Here is a 19,184-nt window from a genome sequence, read left to right as displayed (position 1 = left end):
GTTATTTTACACAGTATACATCTCAATATAACCAGTATGCTAAATGGAAAATTGTTTTAAACATAGGCCTTATCCTGTCTAGAGATGTATATGGCGTTTTTCTGGAAAAATAACAGGACCTAATGATTCTTATTTAAGTCATACGAAACGTTAGATTATAACATGTGTTTGGTTTGTGTGTGTGTTGGGAAGGGGAACATTCTAGCTGAGAATCCCATAGCCTACCGGAGGGCTTTTTAGTCTCCAGTGAAAAATAAAATAGCTGTTAGCGGATGTAGTAAAGTGCCACATTACGCACGAGGGGCGCAGGCATATTTTTTTGTCCCGTTGCAAGAATAACTTGGAACAGAGGAAACATTGTTAATGTGATTTTATTAGCCGCTATAAGGAGACATGCATTAAATGATTTTAAGTATGATAATAACTTAATAATAACTTAAAGTACCACTGGCTAGAGGTAAATAAATAGGCTGTTGAAATTATTCTACGCACGTCATGAGACTAGTACCCACTCAAATCAATGGCTTAGGCTATTCATTTTTTTAAATTCATTTCTAAATCAGATAAAACCCCAAATAAGTCGCACCATATAGTGTTTTTGGTGTCAGAACAATAACGTAATATAACCGTGGTAATTATAGTGACAAACATAGCAAGGATGATCTTTTTCCCAACTGCATGGGGGAATAATAAAGGCAGTGGTATTTATAAAGGCTGTGGTTAGAAGCACATAACTCAGCTATTGCTAGGATTTACATAGGCCTAATCTATTTCTATTCAGTTTGGGGATATGAGTCTGAGGATATTGTTTTCAATTGGATTCTGAAGGAAATAAATGGGATCCCACAGAAATTGGTTCTGCCGGTGTATAAAATCATCTAAACGTGCCGAGTTGTACACTTGTAAAATGCATTACGCACCAATTACGCACAAGGTTTTTCATAACAAATGCACGTCTTTGATAAATAACGTGTTTGTAACGTATTTGTTTCAGATTATATTTCCCATTATGTTAACAAGATAGGTAAACAATCTTTGCCACAGCCTATTTTGTTTCTGACTTAACCAGCAGCAAAGTAGAAAACGAATTTTGTTCTGGCTTCATGTAGGCCTTATTAGCCTTTATATTGTCCAGGCTGTTGATTATTGTTTACGCATGTAAAATCATCTGTAATTGGTAGCTAAATAGCTCACATTCACGCTTGTAACTAAGGGACATTAACTAATAGTCAAATAGATATTTTGTCACAATGCTCTGTGAACTTGAATAGTGCAATGTTTTGACGCTTCCTGGAGAGGAAAGTTTAACGAGCTTTCCACTAAACTGTTTAAGGTCTGAAGACATCTGCACTTATTTGCACTGTCCCTTCACATGTAAATAGTTATTTGTGTATGATAATATCTTCCCCTCTCTCGTGTGTGTGTGTGTGTGTGTGTGTGTGTGTGTGTGTGTGTGTGTGTGTGTGTGTGTGTGTGTGTGTGTGTGTGTGTGTGTGTGTGTGTGTGTGTGTGAGAGGGTGCATGAGGTCAATGTTTACAACACAGATTATCGTAAAAGGTAATGCAGCCCATGTCATATCACCTATACTATCTAGCCACCATTTTAGGTTGAACTGATACCTTTAAATACAACACTTACCTTTACTTTTCATGTATTATATTAAATCTCTAAACAAAATGAATATAGCATACTGGCATTACGTGCTTTCAATGGGAGGAGTCTCTCTTCTTGTGTTTTAATTGGCTGTCAGCTAAAGTGCAGAGAAGTGTGAGTATCTGTAATTACATTCAGCATGTTTTGCACAAGAAATGTCAGCCAGAAAGGGCTATCCTCATCCTCCGTCAAATTATACACCAACGATGTCATGCTCTGACAACCAAAGTGGAAACTCGTTCTTAGTGGACTCCTTAATCCACGGACGAACCGAGAGCGGTGCCTCATACTACCAAAGTAACGGCGTGTATATGCCACCAGGCTCGGAGTACTCCTATGGACTACCCAACCGCGCTTTTTTCTCGGGGTTCAGTAAACGCAACGAGAGCAATTCTCAAACTATGGTACCCTCATCTGGCCCGTATTCACATATTCAAGGGATGGAAACGTGGCTAGAGACGTCGAGATCTTGTCGAGTAGATCAACCGAACAACCAGCAGCAAATTGCTCATTGTTCATTCTCTCCGAGCATCAAAGAGGAGAATGCGTATTGCCTGTATGAATCAGAGAAGTGTCTTAAAGGGTCAACAACGAGGGAAGACATTTCCTATTCCCGGTTAACACCGGGAACATGCCCGGTTACAAACAGCACCGTGCCTGTTCCCGGTTACTTCCGCCTGTCTCAGACATATAGCTCTTCAAAGGTTTATCAAGACGTTCAGCGGAACCCACAGCCTACTCAATTCTCTCTACAACGTCCGGCCCGTTTCGACCCCTCACCGCCATCTCCTACCCCGGTGGTGGATACAGGCAGGAGGGAGAGTGAAGCACTGCCTGAACCACCGCCATGTGCTCCGGATGAGGACACCCGGGCATCGACCGTAGATGGTTTGTCCTCCCCCGAACCCACCGAGAGCTGTGCAGAAAGTCCAGACAAACCCGTTAAAGGTGAGTACTGCTCTAAATCCAAAATATGACGTTTATGACAATGGGATCTTGATGGGTGTACATGGAGGGAGTGTAGTGTCAATGCCCCCGAGTCAGTGTAGATGTGCCTTGGCGTTAACCTTGGTTTTTAGAGGCAGATCCTACTGATTATATTGTGGACATGAAAACTTCCCCATATGTGGGTTAAATGCGCAGCGGTAAAGGCATGTCTTTGTGGGGTTTGACAGAGTGGCCACGAGCTGGGATTTCCTCCAGTTTTTTTATATTATTTTATGACGAGGAGCAACAAGGCCAATCCTGTCCAGTACATCTGTCTAATACAACGCGTTGATGTCCTCAGTCTTCCCCATAAACCATCAACTGCAGCCATCATTTCAGCAGACTATCAGTAACTTTTATGTCTTAATAAAGGCCTATTATTACATTGAAAGATAATGAAGTGAATCTTGAGCACAACGTTGATGTAATAGCTTAGGTTTTTGGATAGATGCAAAATATGTGCATACAACGGGCATTGTGTGTGTGTGTGTGTCTACATTAACTTCGTATTACTGTCAAATACACTCATGGGCTCAGGATGGCTATTTAAAGATAATTTTAGACAACATTTTTTATTTTGATAGGTATTACGTCAGTGTTTGTCTATATGTAACCGATGTTACATATAGATGCAAACATGTTATGGAATTGGGGAATGCATTATTTCTGGGTACAATAATTACATTTGGGCAACAATTATTTTAAAGTTACATCAGTGCAGTAGCATGAAAAAAAGATATGTTGCGCGCACTCATTTCTCTTTCAATTTCTTTCTACAGGAGATGGAAGATCTGAAAGCAAAGCTAACTGGCTGACAGCGAAGAGTGGCCGGAAAAAGCGTTGCCCCTACACCAAGCACCAGACTCTTGAGCTAGAGAAAGAATTTCTCTTCAATATGTACTTGACTCGTGAGCGTCGCCTGGAGATCAGCCGCAGCGTCCACCTGACAGACAGGCAAGTCAAAATCTGGTTCCAAAACCGAAGAATGAAACTGAAAAAAATGAGTCGGGAAAACAGGAGCTATCGGGAGCTAGCGAACAACTTCAGTTTTTCGTGAGACATTCGTGCCGTATTTGACTCCCTCCTCCGTCAATGGCCAGAGCGCCTTCCTTCGAGAACCCCTTATCGTGTGAATATGACCGTGTAGGTTAGGGCTACTATTGCTAACTTATTGATATGTCGTTTTGTGGACATTTTACCTGAATACGTCTCGGTTTTGTTTGTCGTGGTTATGTATTTATACTGTCATAACATATGGTTGCTCCCTTTATGTATATACCAACAGTTAATATAGATATGGAACGACTTAAGTGTTTCAGAGCTGCACAATATCGGCATTCGTGGTACATAATAAATGTATATAGCCACCTTGAGTGACGCATTGACATCTGTGCATGCTGGAATAGCTCTTGGGGAAATGTTGTAACCTGTAGCAATATAGGCCTACGTTACGTCATGGCTGAAGAGCCTCGATGGATTTGATATTTAATATCTGCACATTTTGCTGGTATTATAGCCATATATACTAAAAGCATCACACAATAACTATTTTGTTAAGGGTTTTATTTATAAACAAGAAACTTATCTGAGACTTGTAAATATTGTTTACAGTTTGCCTTCTCATATTTTTATCCATATTTTTATTGTTCTCTCCAAACCGTTGTAATAATATTGCCCGTATTGTCATTGCTTTGTCTATAGAGAGACTATACTGTGAAATGAATTGATATGTTGTCTGTTGGCCTCACTAAGTAAGTCAATAAAAACATGGCACGTTTTTACCTTGCATTGGAATGCTTTAGTCCACAGATCATCTCTCCTGTATAGAATGTAATCTTTCATACACACGAGAGGAATAGCCCGGTGGTGGGACCCTCTTTATTCCACGAGCTTCCATTTTTCAGTTGCAGGTTGGTTTTACAGTAAAGAAAAAACAACAGTTTCCTGTTGTGTGACGCTGATGCCCTTCATGTCAATAGGAATCATTGCCTGAGTCATAGACATGATGCAAGCACTACACTTGTTGTCTAGGACTCCCTGGGAAAGAGTGGCATGTGTTACTGAGTGGACTCTCCTGGCTAAACAGATACAAATGCAATGACCATTGTGAAGTTTTATGGTCAAAGACACTCCATCGGGATAGCTCTTGTTTACTGCAGGGTGTATTGGATATTGACCCGGAAAACAACATTATGTTTTCCGGTGGCAAAATGACCCGGAAAACAACATTATTTTCTCAAGGACATTACTGGCGGTAGTTTGGTTCATCATCATATGCTATCTATGAAAGGACACTAAGTCTGTCGACATGTGGAGCGCTGTGAAATATGCACGCAATAAGACACACAATTTGGACTGTATCTTTTCAGGTGTGCAAATGTTGTGTTATGCGTAAAAGAAGTGTGAACATTGAGAAATGCTAGAATGTTGACCATCTAATTACAATTACGCATAGAATGAGAGTGAATTATAGGATCCCTATGATTTCCACGGTATATGTTCCAGTTGTGCGAACGGAATGAATGCGTCAAAAAAATGCTTGTAGAGTATATCTATTTCTTTAGGAGGAAAGAGGGCTGTTGAGGGGTTCAGGTAGTTTCGTGTTGTTAGGCCGTATTTTCCCCCACCACACGAAACTGCCTTAATTGCCTCAGTAAAAACTCTGCGCTTCACAGAACACTCCAAATTGTCTCTGGCAACAGAGCTGTGCCCCGAAGGAAGAAGGCTACATTTACCGAGTAGCCTAGTCGTGTGTAGAATATTCTATAACAATTCCGATGCATTTGTTTATGTCATGTGTCTGCGGAAATGTATTGTCTCTCATGTCGACCTTAGGCTATTATAAGCATGCATACAGTGCAGCGGAGACAGCCTACAGATTTCGCGCCAATCGGTGACTTCAAAAGCACTAAAAAAATCTCGGAGTCTCTGCATTTTTTAACTTTATGTTTATTGTGGTACAGCGTGATATAAGCATAATTCAATATAATTCCAATGCAAGAACCCCCCAAATGTAGTCCATTCCCCGATTTCAACTGCCCTCTTAGTCACTTTATCCTGGCGCCGGGTCTGATGTATAGAACAAAAAGAAAAAACGAACACAAAAAATCAGGGCTGCAAGGAAAATGTTGTTCCTCACATATATCGCCATATCTATTCAAAACAACAACACAAGACGAGCAATAGACGCGGCCTGTATGTCTCAGGGGGAGAGAGAGCGAGTTGGCTTGAGGGAGAGGAAGGACTGCAAGGCCTCGGTTATGATCATTGCAGTCTGGCCAATGCCTCGTGCGCTGCTGCAGCGTTCCCAGTGGCACGCATTCGAAGTGCCGGATGCGTCTGCTGCGCCACACAATGGACACAATGGATTTTATTGGCGATATTTAGACCAGACAGCCAGGTTGTAACCTAAAGAAAAACAACTAAATAGCCCCCGTGATAAAAACAGACTGCTATAGCACCTAACGTTTTTTCTCTCTCCCCACTTTGATAGCTAAAAGCGCCGCGCAGACAGTCCTAGTGTTCGCTCATTGGTCCATAAATAGTAAGGGTCTGTTCTGGTTTTCCACACTAACACAACGGGAACTTTCTCCATCATCTATTGACACGTGGATATGTTGATGCTACTATGTACAAGTATTTTATTTCTGAACACTAATTCGATGGTAGAATACACAGAGCTTGTTCCTTGTGTACACATATTGTGTAAATGGTTGTATATGCCTGTGTTTTGCAGTCTTAAATAGAAATAATAGTCCTGGTCTTACTATCAAATAAAAGCCTATGTGAGGTATGCATTTTTAGATTCGGTCTTAACTTTTTCGAATTGATTTGGGACAATAATTTGGTAAGTAAGATCTAATTAATTCGTTGGAATTAATAATACACACTATAATAAATAATACTAAAAAATGTATGACTGAAAAGCCCTTTCAATGGGAGTTCTCCATTGGAGATTCTCTATTGAACATTCTTTTTAGTTCAGGACTATGGTTCAATCTGTGTCCGGGAAACAGGCCCTCGGTGTGTTTATCCTATAGTGCTACATAGGTCTACATATATAACGTTTTACATTTAAACGTTTATATCCCAGAGCAATGGAGACAGTATCACTAGAATATTTTCTGTTTCTGTTGTCCTTATTTAAGTGAAGCCAAATGGAATAATCTCAAGCCATTTGAAGAGCATTAATCGGATGGTAATCGGCATATCAGGTGAATAACACATGTAAAAGCCTAATAACAATGAACACGATGTACGCCACAGCAGATATGGTAACCTATAGGTTTGCCTGTGACTTTATTATGAATACATCAAATGGCATATAATGGCAAATATGATTCATATGGCAAATGTCAACACACTCACATCAGCGTACCTATAGTACATGGGCCTATTAACTCACAGGTCTGCTATGTTTAAATGTGGGTATGTATTTGGCCAAATAATATTGCTGCGTGTATTTTCTTTCAGAGTCCTATTTAATAAGTGTCTATATAACGATATCGCCAATCTAATGCTATAAAGTCTTTGGAATAACCTCGGAGTTTTTGCCCTTATAGGCCTATAGGAAATAATGGACTGAATTATGTTGATAGATACTGGATCATTTATTGAATAAATTCATTCTATAGAATTCCACATTTTAGATCGGTGGTGAGAGTTCTTAGATGGAAATAAATAGCTCTTATTCTGCGCGTAGTAACGACTATATGTCACAATGGAGATATAGCGCCTTACTACATTGCTGCATTCCTTTATTTTTTAAGGAGGCTAGAAAAACATGCTATACTCTCTCACTTTCTAGACATATATAAAACATATCAACGTTAAAGTCTCATTTCAAAACCAAAATCATAAACCTTACTGCTGGTATAAAATGATATAGGCATATGACTTTGCTATTAAAAATATAACGGAGGAAAATAGTGACCATTTAGCTCGTTGAGTAGACTGATTTATTATTTATTGTTCTGTCCCACGGTCACGTGTCTGCGGCACCCAATCCAATCCCAGCCAAGGTTCAATTTATTGAACGAATGTGGTGGTTCTTGGTGCAGCGAAGTAGTATCATGATCCTGTTTTTCTAAATATATTCCAGTGGAAGTTTAGTTGCCTTTGGCTTTGTGCATTTGTTGTCATGTCGACATTAGGCACGCTTAGTTACTATGCAGACTCTCATCTTCCCCGCGACCAAGGGGATATTATGGCACACACATACTCAAGCGGACCAGGGCTGGAACAGGCGAGCCAGCCGATGCTAACTGAATATGGCGGTCAGGAATCTTGCCCTTTGCAGACGAAATCTTCTATTTTCAGTGCGTCTTGGAGTCCCATTTCTGCTCATCAGCCCCCGAGCAGCGCCTCTATAACACACCAGCCCTATTTACACCACCATTGTCCAACAGGAGATACCGATGGGATGTTTATGCGTTCCTGGGCTTTGGAACCGGTTTCTACGTCGATATGTTTAACGGGATTATCGTCAAATATGAACTATGATATCAAACCGGAGCCGCTGATAGGAAATGGGGACTGCACAACGCTGGAAACGCACACACCTCTTGTGTCCGACATTGACAACGGACCGTTCCGCGCAGAGAAGGATACGATCGCGTGTGATGCCATTTTCTCCAAACCCAACGAAGAGAGCAGCACATCAACCGTAGAGGAAAAGAGGGAGATCAACACAAGTAAGCACCGCATCTTTCATTTGGCTTCATGCGTAATGGTGATCATGATCTCATATGTGTCTCGATCTTTGGAATTAATTCATGTTGAATTAAGCAGGAATCTAGAAATATAAGGTCAGAGGCTGACGTTAATAAATGATTTATGATATAATATAGGCCTGCTGTAAAGGTTGAGTTTACGTCGAATTATTGTATCCATTATTTGATAACGAATGGATCCATATTGCGCCAAAGCAGTACCACTGACCGACAGTAGCAAACCCCCTCCCTCCTCGATCTAGTTTGTAACCTACTGTGAAAGATAATATGATTTTGCTATTTGCTACATGTTGGACCAAAGCAGCTGCCTCACAGCGGCAAAATGTCGCCCCCTCCTCGACTTAGTTTTTACTGTGAGAAACCATGATTTTGCTGTTTGGATTATGATAGACAAAACTATAACAGTTGATTTCCCACTGTTGTGGGCAGTAGACTAGGCCTTAGGGTCAGAAGGCCGAAACGAGCACATAAACGGCTGACTGTATTAGCTACTGCATGTTGGCTATTTCAGCAAGACCTTGTCTGCTGTTGTTCGTCATCCACAGTTTGTAATACCATTCTGACTCTTGTGGAAAACACTTTCTCATGAGCTCTGTCTCGCTTTTGTCGAACCCTCTTTCAGATGACCCATCCTCCAACTGGCTTCATGCAAAATCCAGCAGAAAAAAGCGCTGTCCATACTCTAAGCATCAGATTCTGGAACTGGAGAAAGAGTTTCTGTTTAACATGTATCTCCCCCGAGACCGTAGATACGAAGTAGCAAGAGTTCTTCATCTGACTGAGAGACAAATTAAAATCTGGTTTCAGAACCGCCGGATGAAGATGAAGAAAGGGAATAAGGACCGTCGAAAGACATGTTAAACGGCGAGCAGTGCGGCCCTGTAGACCCGTAGAATAAACTGTGAATACTTACAATTGGTGGACTTCCAGGAAACGAAGATATTTCTAGAAAATAGTTGCCAATCTATCCACATTTTGCTTGATCTATAGTCTGTTGTGTTGTGTAGGACTGTTGTGTTGTCGTCGTTGTAAAACCCGTCGGCCTGTTTTCTTCCTAGAGTGTTGTGTTTGGTACTTTGATGTTATCTCAATAACTTGGATGTAATCGGATGTAATCGGTGAATCATTTCATTAATGCACACAGATTACATGCTAGACATTGTCTAATGTTCGTTGCATGAAATGTTTCATGAATTGATTCTGTTTTTTTCACCCAGAGTTTAGTCTATGTTATTGGCCTAATAATGTTTATGCGTTGACTACCTGAATGTGTTTCAACTACCTGTCAGACTATTTATTTATTTCTAGGTTTTTTTGCCGAAAGAAACATGTTTAGTCGGTGTGAGATTTTTTTTTAATTGCTGGGATAAAAATCCTAAACAGTTTTGTCTATGGAATTAGAGCAACACTGTGCACACGCAAAATACCTCAATGTCAGAGTATTTCGATTCTAAAATGAAGAGTCGTTTGTATGAAGTATCAAATAAAATGTCAAATTATTTTGTGCGTCGCAATCCATATTTATTGTTTGGAAATCAGAGAATGAATTGTTACTAAGATTCTAATTGTTGATAAATGTCCAACATCGGACAAGATATTTGTATTTATTTCTTTCTATCCAAAACAGAACTATAGTTGCTACATCACTTCATCTTATTCAGATAGAATTCTCATTTCAAAAGGCAACCATATTTTTCATGTATAGGCCTATGCCTGATATAAATGCTGTGTATGATAAACTATCACAAGATGAATAGGCCTATTTATTACAACATTAAACACATCCCTACTCAATATTTACAGAAAATGTTATTTATTTAGTAAAAGGTTGAGAGTATAGGTAGGCTAGGCCTATGAGCATAATTATATCCAAACAGGTAGTAAAGAAGCGAACAGATGTAAACCCTACAGGCCTATATAGGATTAGTGGATTTAAAGCGGGCATTTCCCGTGTAGTCCATGTTGGCTTAGTACCACCACACACCATTTCAACAGCCCCTTCTCTCCCTTTCCTTTAGGCCTTGTTAATAGCACGACCATGAGTTCTGAATCCCAACATACAGTACATATAAAACACATTGCTGGACATTGGACAAGCCAGCTCCATGCTATTTGCTATTGGCCAATGTGCACTGGCACCCGATATTGGTTGCCATGCAGCAATAAACCACAATCACAGCTTTAACTGTTTATGGGGTGCAAAGCGACTGAGAGCGGAAAGGAAGCAACACCATGCAAGTCCTCGCGTCTGAATATCACTATAATATGCTTTTCATACAGGCTATTTTTAAAGGGTAAACATTTGAATGGTTGTAATTACACACAACCATGGTTAACCACGTCGTTCAAAAAACATATATTGAAACACACGAAAACACCTATGTTTCCAGTCACACACACACACACACACACTCACTGGGCCTGCTATGGTGTTGTTTAGCCGCGCTGTGACGCAGATGGGTCTTCAAAGGTCTTAATCCAGAAAGCTGCTCCATAAAACGCGGGCTCAGCCATGCTGTCTGCTTTTTCTATTTCAATTACTTTATGACTGTTCACCAACAATTACACTGTTTCAGCGCCCAGACATCCATTTGTTGTTTTCCGGCACAAAAGGCTGGCTGACACCGACGTTTTATTGCCGTTTCCAACCAATGACTAATCTCAAATCCTCGCCTTTGTTGTCCTATTCCAATAGGTATCGTAAGCAATTGAAACAATTTGAACTTATCATTTTTTTTAAACTATATATTTAATGTGTTGAAACACAACATTATGGTAATTCAGTCACAAAAAGGCCTATGCATTATCTAACTACTTACTGACCTATGCGGTCATTTTGTGTTGCTGTCGTCGTATAACCAGCAGGTGGAAGCAACGTCACGTTTGAGATCGAAATGTCCTGCAGCTGGGCCGCTTCAATAGGGACGGACGACCATGTATTCTAGTGTGTAGTTCAATGCACGCAGGAAATACGAGAATAACACGCCTGTCCAAGATGTGGACAGACGTCGGGCTACTTATATGCAGTTGAAAGTCAGTTTTTTTTGTCCATTTTCACTTTGAAACAGGAGACCAAGGTGACACAAACAGAGTTACAGAGAGAGGTTTGAGAGGTGACTTCATGTTAATTATCATAGAGATACTGCATCGACAAAATGGCTGTTCAGCAGAATTATCTTTACCCCATTACATGTTATGGATGGGCATTCATTGTATATCTTTGGTGTGTTAATAAATAGAATATCGCCAATAAATCACCAATTTTATCACCAAAATGAAACCAATGAAACCAAACCAATAAAAGAAAGAGTAGTTAAGCTTTAATTGGTAGATTTTCCCATATTAATCCACTACATTACAAACGAAACACATTCTCAGCATGTGACAGAGAGCAATAATGCAGAATTTCATCATGCAGGTCCTCTGCTTGAGCTGTTTGATAGTGCAGGTCCTCTACTTGATCTGTTTGATAATGCAGGTCCTCCGCTTAATCTGTTTGATAATGCAGGTCCTCTGCTTGAGCTGTTTGATAATGCAGATCCTCCGCTTAATCTGTTTGATAATGCAGGTCCTCTGCTTGAGCTGTTTGATAATGCAGGTCCTCTGCTTGAGCTGTTTGATAATGCAGGTCCTCTGCTTGAGCTGTTTGATAATGCAGGTCCTCGGCTTGATCTGTTTGATAATGCAGGTCCTCTACTTGATCTGTTTGATAATGCAGGTCCTCTGCTTAAGCTGTTTGATAATGCAAGTCCTCTGCTTATGCTGTTTGATAATGCAAGTCCTCTGCTTGGCCTGCTTGAGCTGTTTGATAATGCAGGTCCTCTGCTTGGCCTACTTGAGCTGTTTGATAATGCAAGTCCTCTGCTTGGCCTGCTTGAGCTGTTTGATAATGTAAGTCCTCTGCTTGGCCTGCTTGAGCTGTTTGATAATGCAGGTCCTCTGCTTGGCCTGCTTGAGCTGTTTGATAATGCACTTCCTCTGCTTAATCTGTTTGATAATGCAGGTCCTCTGCTTGAGCTGTTTGATAATGCAGGTCCTCTGCTTGAGCTGTTTGATAATGCAAGTCCTCTGCTTATGCTGTTTGATAATGCATGTCCTCTGCTTGGACTGCTTGAGCTGTTTGATAATGTAAGTCCTCTGCTTGGCCTGCTTGAGCTGTTTGATAATGCAGGTCCTCTGCTTGGCCTACTTGAGCTGTTTGATAGTGCAGGTCCTCTGCTTGGCCTGCTTGAGCTGTTTGATAATGTAAGTCCTCTGCTTGGCCTACTTGAGCTGTTTGATAATGCAAGTCCTCTGCTAGGCCTACTTGAGCTGTTTGATAATGTAAGTCCTCTGCTTGGCCTGCTTGAGCTGTTTGATAATGTAAGTCCTCTGCTAGGCCTGCTTGAGCTGTTTGATAATGCAGGTCCTCTGCTTGGCCTGCTTGAGCTGTTTGATAATGTAAGTCCTCTGCTTGGCCTGCTTGAGCTGTTTGATAATGCAGGTCCTCTGCTTGGCCTACTTGAGCTGTTTGATAATGCAAGTCCTCTGCTTGGCCTGCTTGAGCTGTTTGATAATGTAAGTCCTCTGCTTGGCCTACTTGAGCTGTTTGATAATGCAAGTCCTCTGCTTATGCTGTTTGATAATGCAAGTCCTCTGCTTGGCCTGCTTGAGCTGTTTGATAGTGCAGGTCCTCTGCTTGGCCTGCTTGAGCTGTTTGATAATGCAGGTCCTCTGCTTGGCCTGCTTGAGCTGTTTGATAATGTAAGTCCTCTGCTTGGGCTGCTTGAGCTGTTTGATAATGCAGGTCCTCTGCTTGGCCTGCTTGAGCTGTTTGATAATGCAGGTCCTCTGCTTGGCCTGCTTGAGCTGTTTGATAATGCAGGTCCTCTGCTTCGTTCTGCTTGAGCTGTTTGATAATGCAGGTCCTCTGCTTGGCCTACTTGAGCTGTTTGATAATGCAAGTCCTCTGCTAGGCCTACTTGAGCTGTTTGATAATGTAAGTCCTCTGCTTGGCCTGCTTGAGCTGTTTGATAATGTAAGTCCTCTGCTTGGCCTGCTTGAGCTGTTTGATAATGCAGGTCCTCTGCTTGGCCTGCTTGAGCTGTTTGATAATGTAAGTCCTCTGCTTGGGCTGCTTGAGCTGTTTGATAATGCAGGTCCTCTGCTTGGCCTGCTTGAGCTGTTTGATAATGCAGGTCCTCTGCTTGGCCTGCTTGAGCTGTTTGATAATGCAGGTCCTCTGCTTCGTTCTGCTTGAGCTGTTTGATAATGCAGGTCCTCTGCTTGGCCTACTTGAGCTGTTTGATAATGCAGGTCCTCTGCTTGGCCTACTTGAGCTGTTTGATAATGCAGGTCCTCTGCTTGGCCTACTTGAGCTGTTTGATAATGCAAGTCCTCTGCTTGGCCTGCTTGAGCTGTTTGATAATGTAAGTCCTCTGCTTGGCCTACTTGAGCTGTTTGATAATGCAAGTCCTCTGCTTATGCTGTTTGATAATGCAAGTCCTCTGCTTGGCCTGCTTGAGCTGTTTGATAGTGCAGGTCCTCTGCTTGGCCTGCTTGAGCTGTTTGATAATGCAGGTCCTCTGCTTGGCCTGCTTGAGCTGTTTGATAATGTAAGTCCTCTGCTTGGGCTGCTTGAGCTGTTTGATAATGCAGGTCCTCTGCTTGGCCTGCTTGAGCTGTTTGATAATGCAGGTCCTCTGCTTGGCCTGCTTGAGCTGTTTGATAATGCAGGTCCTCTGCTTCGTTCTGCTTGAGCTGTTTGATAATGCAGGTCCTCTGCTTTGTTCTGCTTGAGCTGTTTGATAATGTAAGTCCTCTGCTTGGCCTGCTTGAGCAGTTTGATAATGTAAGTCCTCTGCTTGGCCTGCTTGAGCTGTTTGATAATGCAGGTCCTCTGCTGGAGCTGTTTGATAATGCGGGTCCTCTGCTTGAGCTGTTTGATAATGCAGGTCCTCTGCCTATTTCTAGCACCAATCCAGTCTCTGTGTTTATCTGTGAGGGAGGGAGGGCCATCAAGGACAGAGGGGAGGTGCTGAGGGAGGAGGGTCATCAAGGACAGAGAGGAGGGGGTGACGGGGCAGAGGGGAGGGTCATCAAGGACAGAGAGGAGGGGGTGACGGGGCAGAGGGGAGGGTCATCAAGGACAGAGGGGAGGGGCTGACGGGGCAGAGGGGAGGGTCATCAAGGACAGAAGGGAGGGGCTGACGGGGCAGAGGGGAGGGTCATCAAGGACAGAAGGGAGGGGCCGAGGGGGAGAGTTTATCTGTTTGGAATCTAGCCACGGTCTCCAAATAGCCTATTCCCTAGTTGTTCTGCTGTAGTGGGCTCTCTCCCCCTCAACCCTTCTGTCTGTTTAGCTCCCTTGGACTTGTTGTTGCAATGTCACAGCTGAGGTGATTTGTCTTGACCCCTCTCATCTCATCAGAATAATGCTTTGAACTATATTTGTCCCTCTCACCTGTTCTGATGAACAGTTACAGTCACCTCCGAAATTATTTGCACCCTTGATAAATATTAGCAAAAACAAATGTTGAGCTATTTTGTATGCTCAAAAACATGGGGAAATTATATTATTTTATACTAATACAATTTCTCAGAGAAAGAGTAAAGTAATTTATTTTCATTTTTGTAAGATAGGGGTCAAAATTATAGGCACCCCTGTTGTCAATATACTCCGCAACCCTCTCCTTGCGTAGATAATGGCACTGAATGAACCATTTATTTTAGGGGGGAATTTTTGCTTGGGGTTATTGTCTTGCTGGAAGATCCACTTGCGGAGTTTCAGCCTCCTGGCAGAGACAACCAGGTTTTTGGCAAAAATATCCTGGTACTGTAAGTTCATGATGTGTTGACCTTAAAGGGCCCCAGGACCAGAGGAAGCAAAATAGCCGCATAACATCAAAGATCCACCACCATATTTTACAGTAGGTATAAGGTACTTTTCTGCATATGTGTAACTGGTGTGAAATGGCTAGCTAGTTAGCGCGCTAATAGCCTTTCAATTGGTGACGTCACTTGCTCTGAGACCATGAAGTAGCTGTTCCCCTTGCTCTGCAAGGGCCACGGTTTTTGTGGAGCGATAGCTAATGATGCTTCATGGGAGGCAGTTGCTGATGTGTTCAGAGGGTCCCTGGTTCAAGCCCAGGTAGGGGCGAGGAGAGGGGGATGGAAGCAATACTGTTACATTGATGCCGTGACCCGGATCACTGGTTGCTGCGGAAAAGGAGGTTAAAGGGGGTAAGTGTAACCGGTGTGAAATGGTTAGTGGGGTGAGCGCTAATAGTGTTTCAATTGGTGACGTCACTCACTCTGAGACCTTGAAGTAGTTGTTCCCCTTGCTCTGCAAGGGCCGTGGCTTTTGTGGAGTGGTGGGAAACGATGCTTCATCGTGGGAGGCAGATGTTGATCTGTTCAGAAGGTCCCTGGTTTGAGCCCAGGTTGGGGCGAGTAGAGGGATGGAAGCAATACTGTTACATAATATGTGTCCTTCTTTCAATGCCAAACCCACCACTGGTGTGCGTGGCCAAAAAGTGATGTTTTCATGTCATCGGACCATGGCACCAGTTCCAGCCCAAGTACCAATGTGGTTTAGCAAATTCCAGGTGTTAATTTGCAGGATGACATGAAAATATCCAGAAAAGTATTGTTTATGTTATGGGGCTATTTTGCTTCCACTGGTGCTGGTGTCCTTGTTGAGGTCAACGACATCATGAAATTTGCCCAGTACCAGGATATTTTAGCCAAAAACCTGGTTGCCTCTCCAAACTTAGATGCAGCTGAAAGTGGATCTTCCAGCAAGACAATAACACCCAAAACACATCAAAATGTTTTAATTGACCACAAAATTAGCATTTTGCTAAATATAATCTTAGTCTTTTTTCTTCAACTCCATTGAAAAACATGTGGTTTGACTTGAAGAGAGCAGTCCATTAGTGCAGACGAAGGATATCAAAGATCTGAAAAGATTCTGTACAGAGGAATGATAAGATCCCTCCCAATGTGTTCTCCAATCTAATAAACCCTTTTAGAAAAAGGTGACATTATCCTCGCAAAGGGAGGGTGCCAGACTATTGAAAACAGGGTGCCAAAAATTTTTGACTCCTATTTTTTTTGTTGAAAAAAAGTATTACTTATTAAACACAATCTCTTTCTCTGAGCAATTATATTAGTATAAAATAATAGACATTTACAAAGATTTGGAGCATACAACGTAGCTCAGTATTTATTTAAGTATTTTTTGCTTATCTTGATCAAGGGTGTCAATAATCTCTCAAATATTTGTACATTTTCACATGTTGGACAGACATGATATTCTCGTACTTCCTGTGTGCATTAGTCTACCTTGTGTTAGGAGTGATCAGGAATTTGGTTATGGGCTAAAATAACCTAAAACTATACCCTGAAGAAGCAAATCTGGGGGGAGAGTGAAAGGTGCACAACATGTTGTTGTTCAGGCCTCCCAAAGTGAGTTCAATGTTGTGTTAACGTCTTAGCCTACTGGTGTAATGGTTGTTGAGCACAGAGCACCCTAGTTTTATTGGGTTGTTTATGTATTGACCGTAAATCACTCTGAGAGATAGAGAGAGAGAGACAGAGAGAGAGACAGAGAGAGAGACAGAGACAGAGAGAGAGACAGAGACACAGAGAGAGAGAGAGAGAGAGACAGAGAGAGAGAGAGTGAGCTAAAGGTCCAGCATGTAGAATGTAGATTCCATTCAGTTGACTATGTCAGGGGTAGACAACTTTCAATGTGTCTTTGGTGGAAGCGACCATTTGAAGAGCCATGCTAGCTCAAACAGAGCGCTGCTTGGATGTTGTTTGCGGTGCCCCCTCCCAACCCCCCCCGGCCCCCAATACATCAAGTCCCATGTCAGCTCCAATGACAGAGGCCATTATTGAGGATTCGCTAGAGAAGTTCACAGAGCTGTCATGGTGATGATGAACACCTGGGTTACGTCCCAAATGGCACTCTATTCCATATATATAGTGTGCTACTGTTGACCGGGCCGGTAGGGGAAACAGGGCTCTGGTCAAAAGTAGTATAGTGTTATGGGACTCCCAATCATGGCCGGTTGTGATACAGCCTGGATTCAAACCAGGGTTTCTGTAGTGACGTCTCTAGCACTGAGATGCAGTGCCTTAGACTGCTGCACCACCTGGGAACCCAAAATATAGCATATAAACATAGTTATGTGGACTCTTTTGCAATGAAAAGTTGCAAAAGAAATCCAATTCCAAATTCCTTTAATTATTAAACCTTATAATTACCACAATAAATTACAACTCTGATTAAAACATGTACAGCAGTGCCCTGTCAAATCAGAAAATCTATATTTGGACTGATTAGAAGAACAGTTATTTTCTTCTGTTTGCTTTGTGATATTATTGAGAGCCCATGAACACACAGTTAGGCCTATAGTATATACACCCTTGTGATGCAAAGGTCATATGATACAATATACACCACTTTAATGCAAAGGTCATATAATACAATATACACCACTTTAATGCAAAGGTCATATGATACAATATACACCACTTTAATGCAAAGGTCATATGATACAATATACACCACTTTAATGCAAAGGTCATATGATACAATATACACCACTTTAATGCAAAGGTCATATGATACAATATACACCACTTTAATGCAAAGGTCATATGATACAATATACACCACTTTAATGCAAAGGTCATATGATACAATATACACCACTTTAATGCAAAGGTCATATGATACAATATACACCACTTTAATGCAAAGGTCATATGATACAATATACACCACTTTAATGCAAAGGTCATATGATACAATATACACCACTTTAATGCAAAGGTCATATGATATTTGTCCGTTTCTTTTCTTTTGGAAATGGTTTCAAAAAATGCCGAGAGGCAAGTGGTAACATTACATAATATACTGGCCCTGAAAATAATGAAAGCCTATTATTATTTACACCTTTATGCATTAAATATCAAATAATGATTAAGAAAGTATTTAATCAAATCAATCAAACTTTATTTAAAATGCATTTAAAATCTCATCACATGTTACAGTAAAGCATGAAAGATTTAAAAGCAAACCAGAAGCAATAAAATAGATGAATAAAAAAGCATAAAACACAAAAGGATGCCTTAAACAATAACATCTCTGATTAAAGGCCAAGCTAAAAAAAAAGGTGGGTTTTTTAAACATGATTTGAAAAAGGCCTAAATATTATCTCATGACTACAAAACACGTTTGAAAACAAATGACGTTGTTAAATCATTCAGCACAAGGCCTTGTCGTCTCCTGACCCAATTCCTGGACGCCCTCACTCTTAACACGTGCCTTGATGTTCAGTCAGAGAAGGGAGAGGAAGCAAGACATCCCACTCCCTATTTTTTTTCTGGTTCATGTAGTCAATGAACTAAGCAGAACAGACCCATCTGCTAATGCACTGGCTCCTATGGGAGAACCACTCCGTTAAGCGGAATTGAAATGACAACTTTTTTCAATGATAAACGGCAAAGTGGGACATCTTTATTTATTCACCATCTTTGGTTCAGTGACATACTCCTCTCCGCAGAATCAATCTTCTACCGTCATATCCGGGACCAACATAGCAGCATAATGTTCTAGACCTATAGGCTATATTCATAAGGTTTAAACCCTATAGCTACACGAAGGGAGTATGACTTACCAGGAATTCATATGTCCGGATATGTAACTACACACTCATATCATCCTTTGAGCTGTGTCTGTGTGGGGTGGTTTATCTACAGAACAAGACCATATGTAGGTGGATAGTCATCTCTCCAGTCCCACTCACTGCCATCGCCAT

The 19,184-nt window shown here is 41.5% G+C and overlaps 2 protein-coding genes across 2 annotated transcripts; both read left to right on the top strand.

Moving 5' to 3' along the window:
* The first annotated feature begins 327 nt into the window (after positions 1–327).
* Positions 328–4,419, top strand: LOC115187765 (homeobox protein Hox-A10b-like). The gene is made up of 2 exons (XM_029746792.1): positions 328–2,602; positions 3,421–4,419. Exons 1-2 carry the CDS (start codon positions 1,810–1,812, stop codon positions 3,696–3,698), a joined length of 1,071 nt encoding a protein of 356 aa, XP_029602652.1. The 5' UTR covers positions 328–1,809; the 3' UTR covers positions 3,699–4,419.
* A 2,136-nt stretch (positions 4,420–6,555) lies between these two features.
* LOC115187767 (homeobox protein Hox-A9b-like) lies at positions 6,556–9,873 on the top strand. Its single transcript, XM_029746794.1, has 2 exons — positions 6,556–8,334; positions 8,996–9,873. The coding sequence occupies exons 1-2, from the start codon at positions 7,782–7,784 to the stop codon at positions 9,232–9,234; spliced, it is 792 nt and encodes a 263-aa protein (XP_029602654.1). The 5' UTR covers positions 6,556–7,781; the 3' UTR covers positions 9,235–9,873.
* The last annotated feature ends 9,311 nt before the right edge of the window (positions 9,874–19,184 follow it).

The sequence above is a fragment of the Salmo trutta genome, unplaced genomic scaffold (genome assembly GCF_901001165.1).
Source record: "Salmo trutta unplaced genomic scaffold, fSalTru1.1, whole genome shotgun sequence".
Lineage (NCBI taxonomy): Eukaryota > Metazoa > Chordata > Actinopteri > Salmoniformes > Salmonidae > Salmo > Salmo trutta.
Note: the sequence above shows the minus strand (reverse complement) of the source record. Positions and strands in the feature narration are given on the sequence as shown.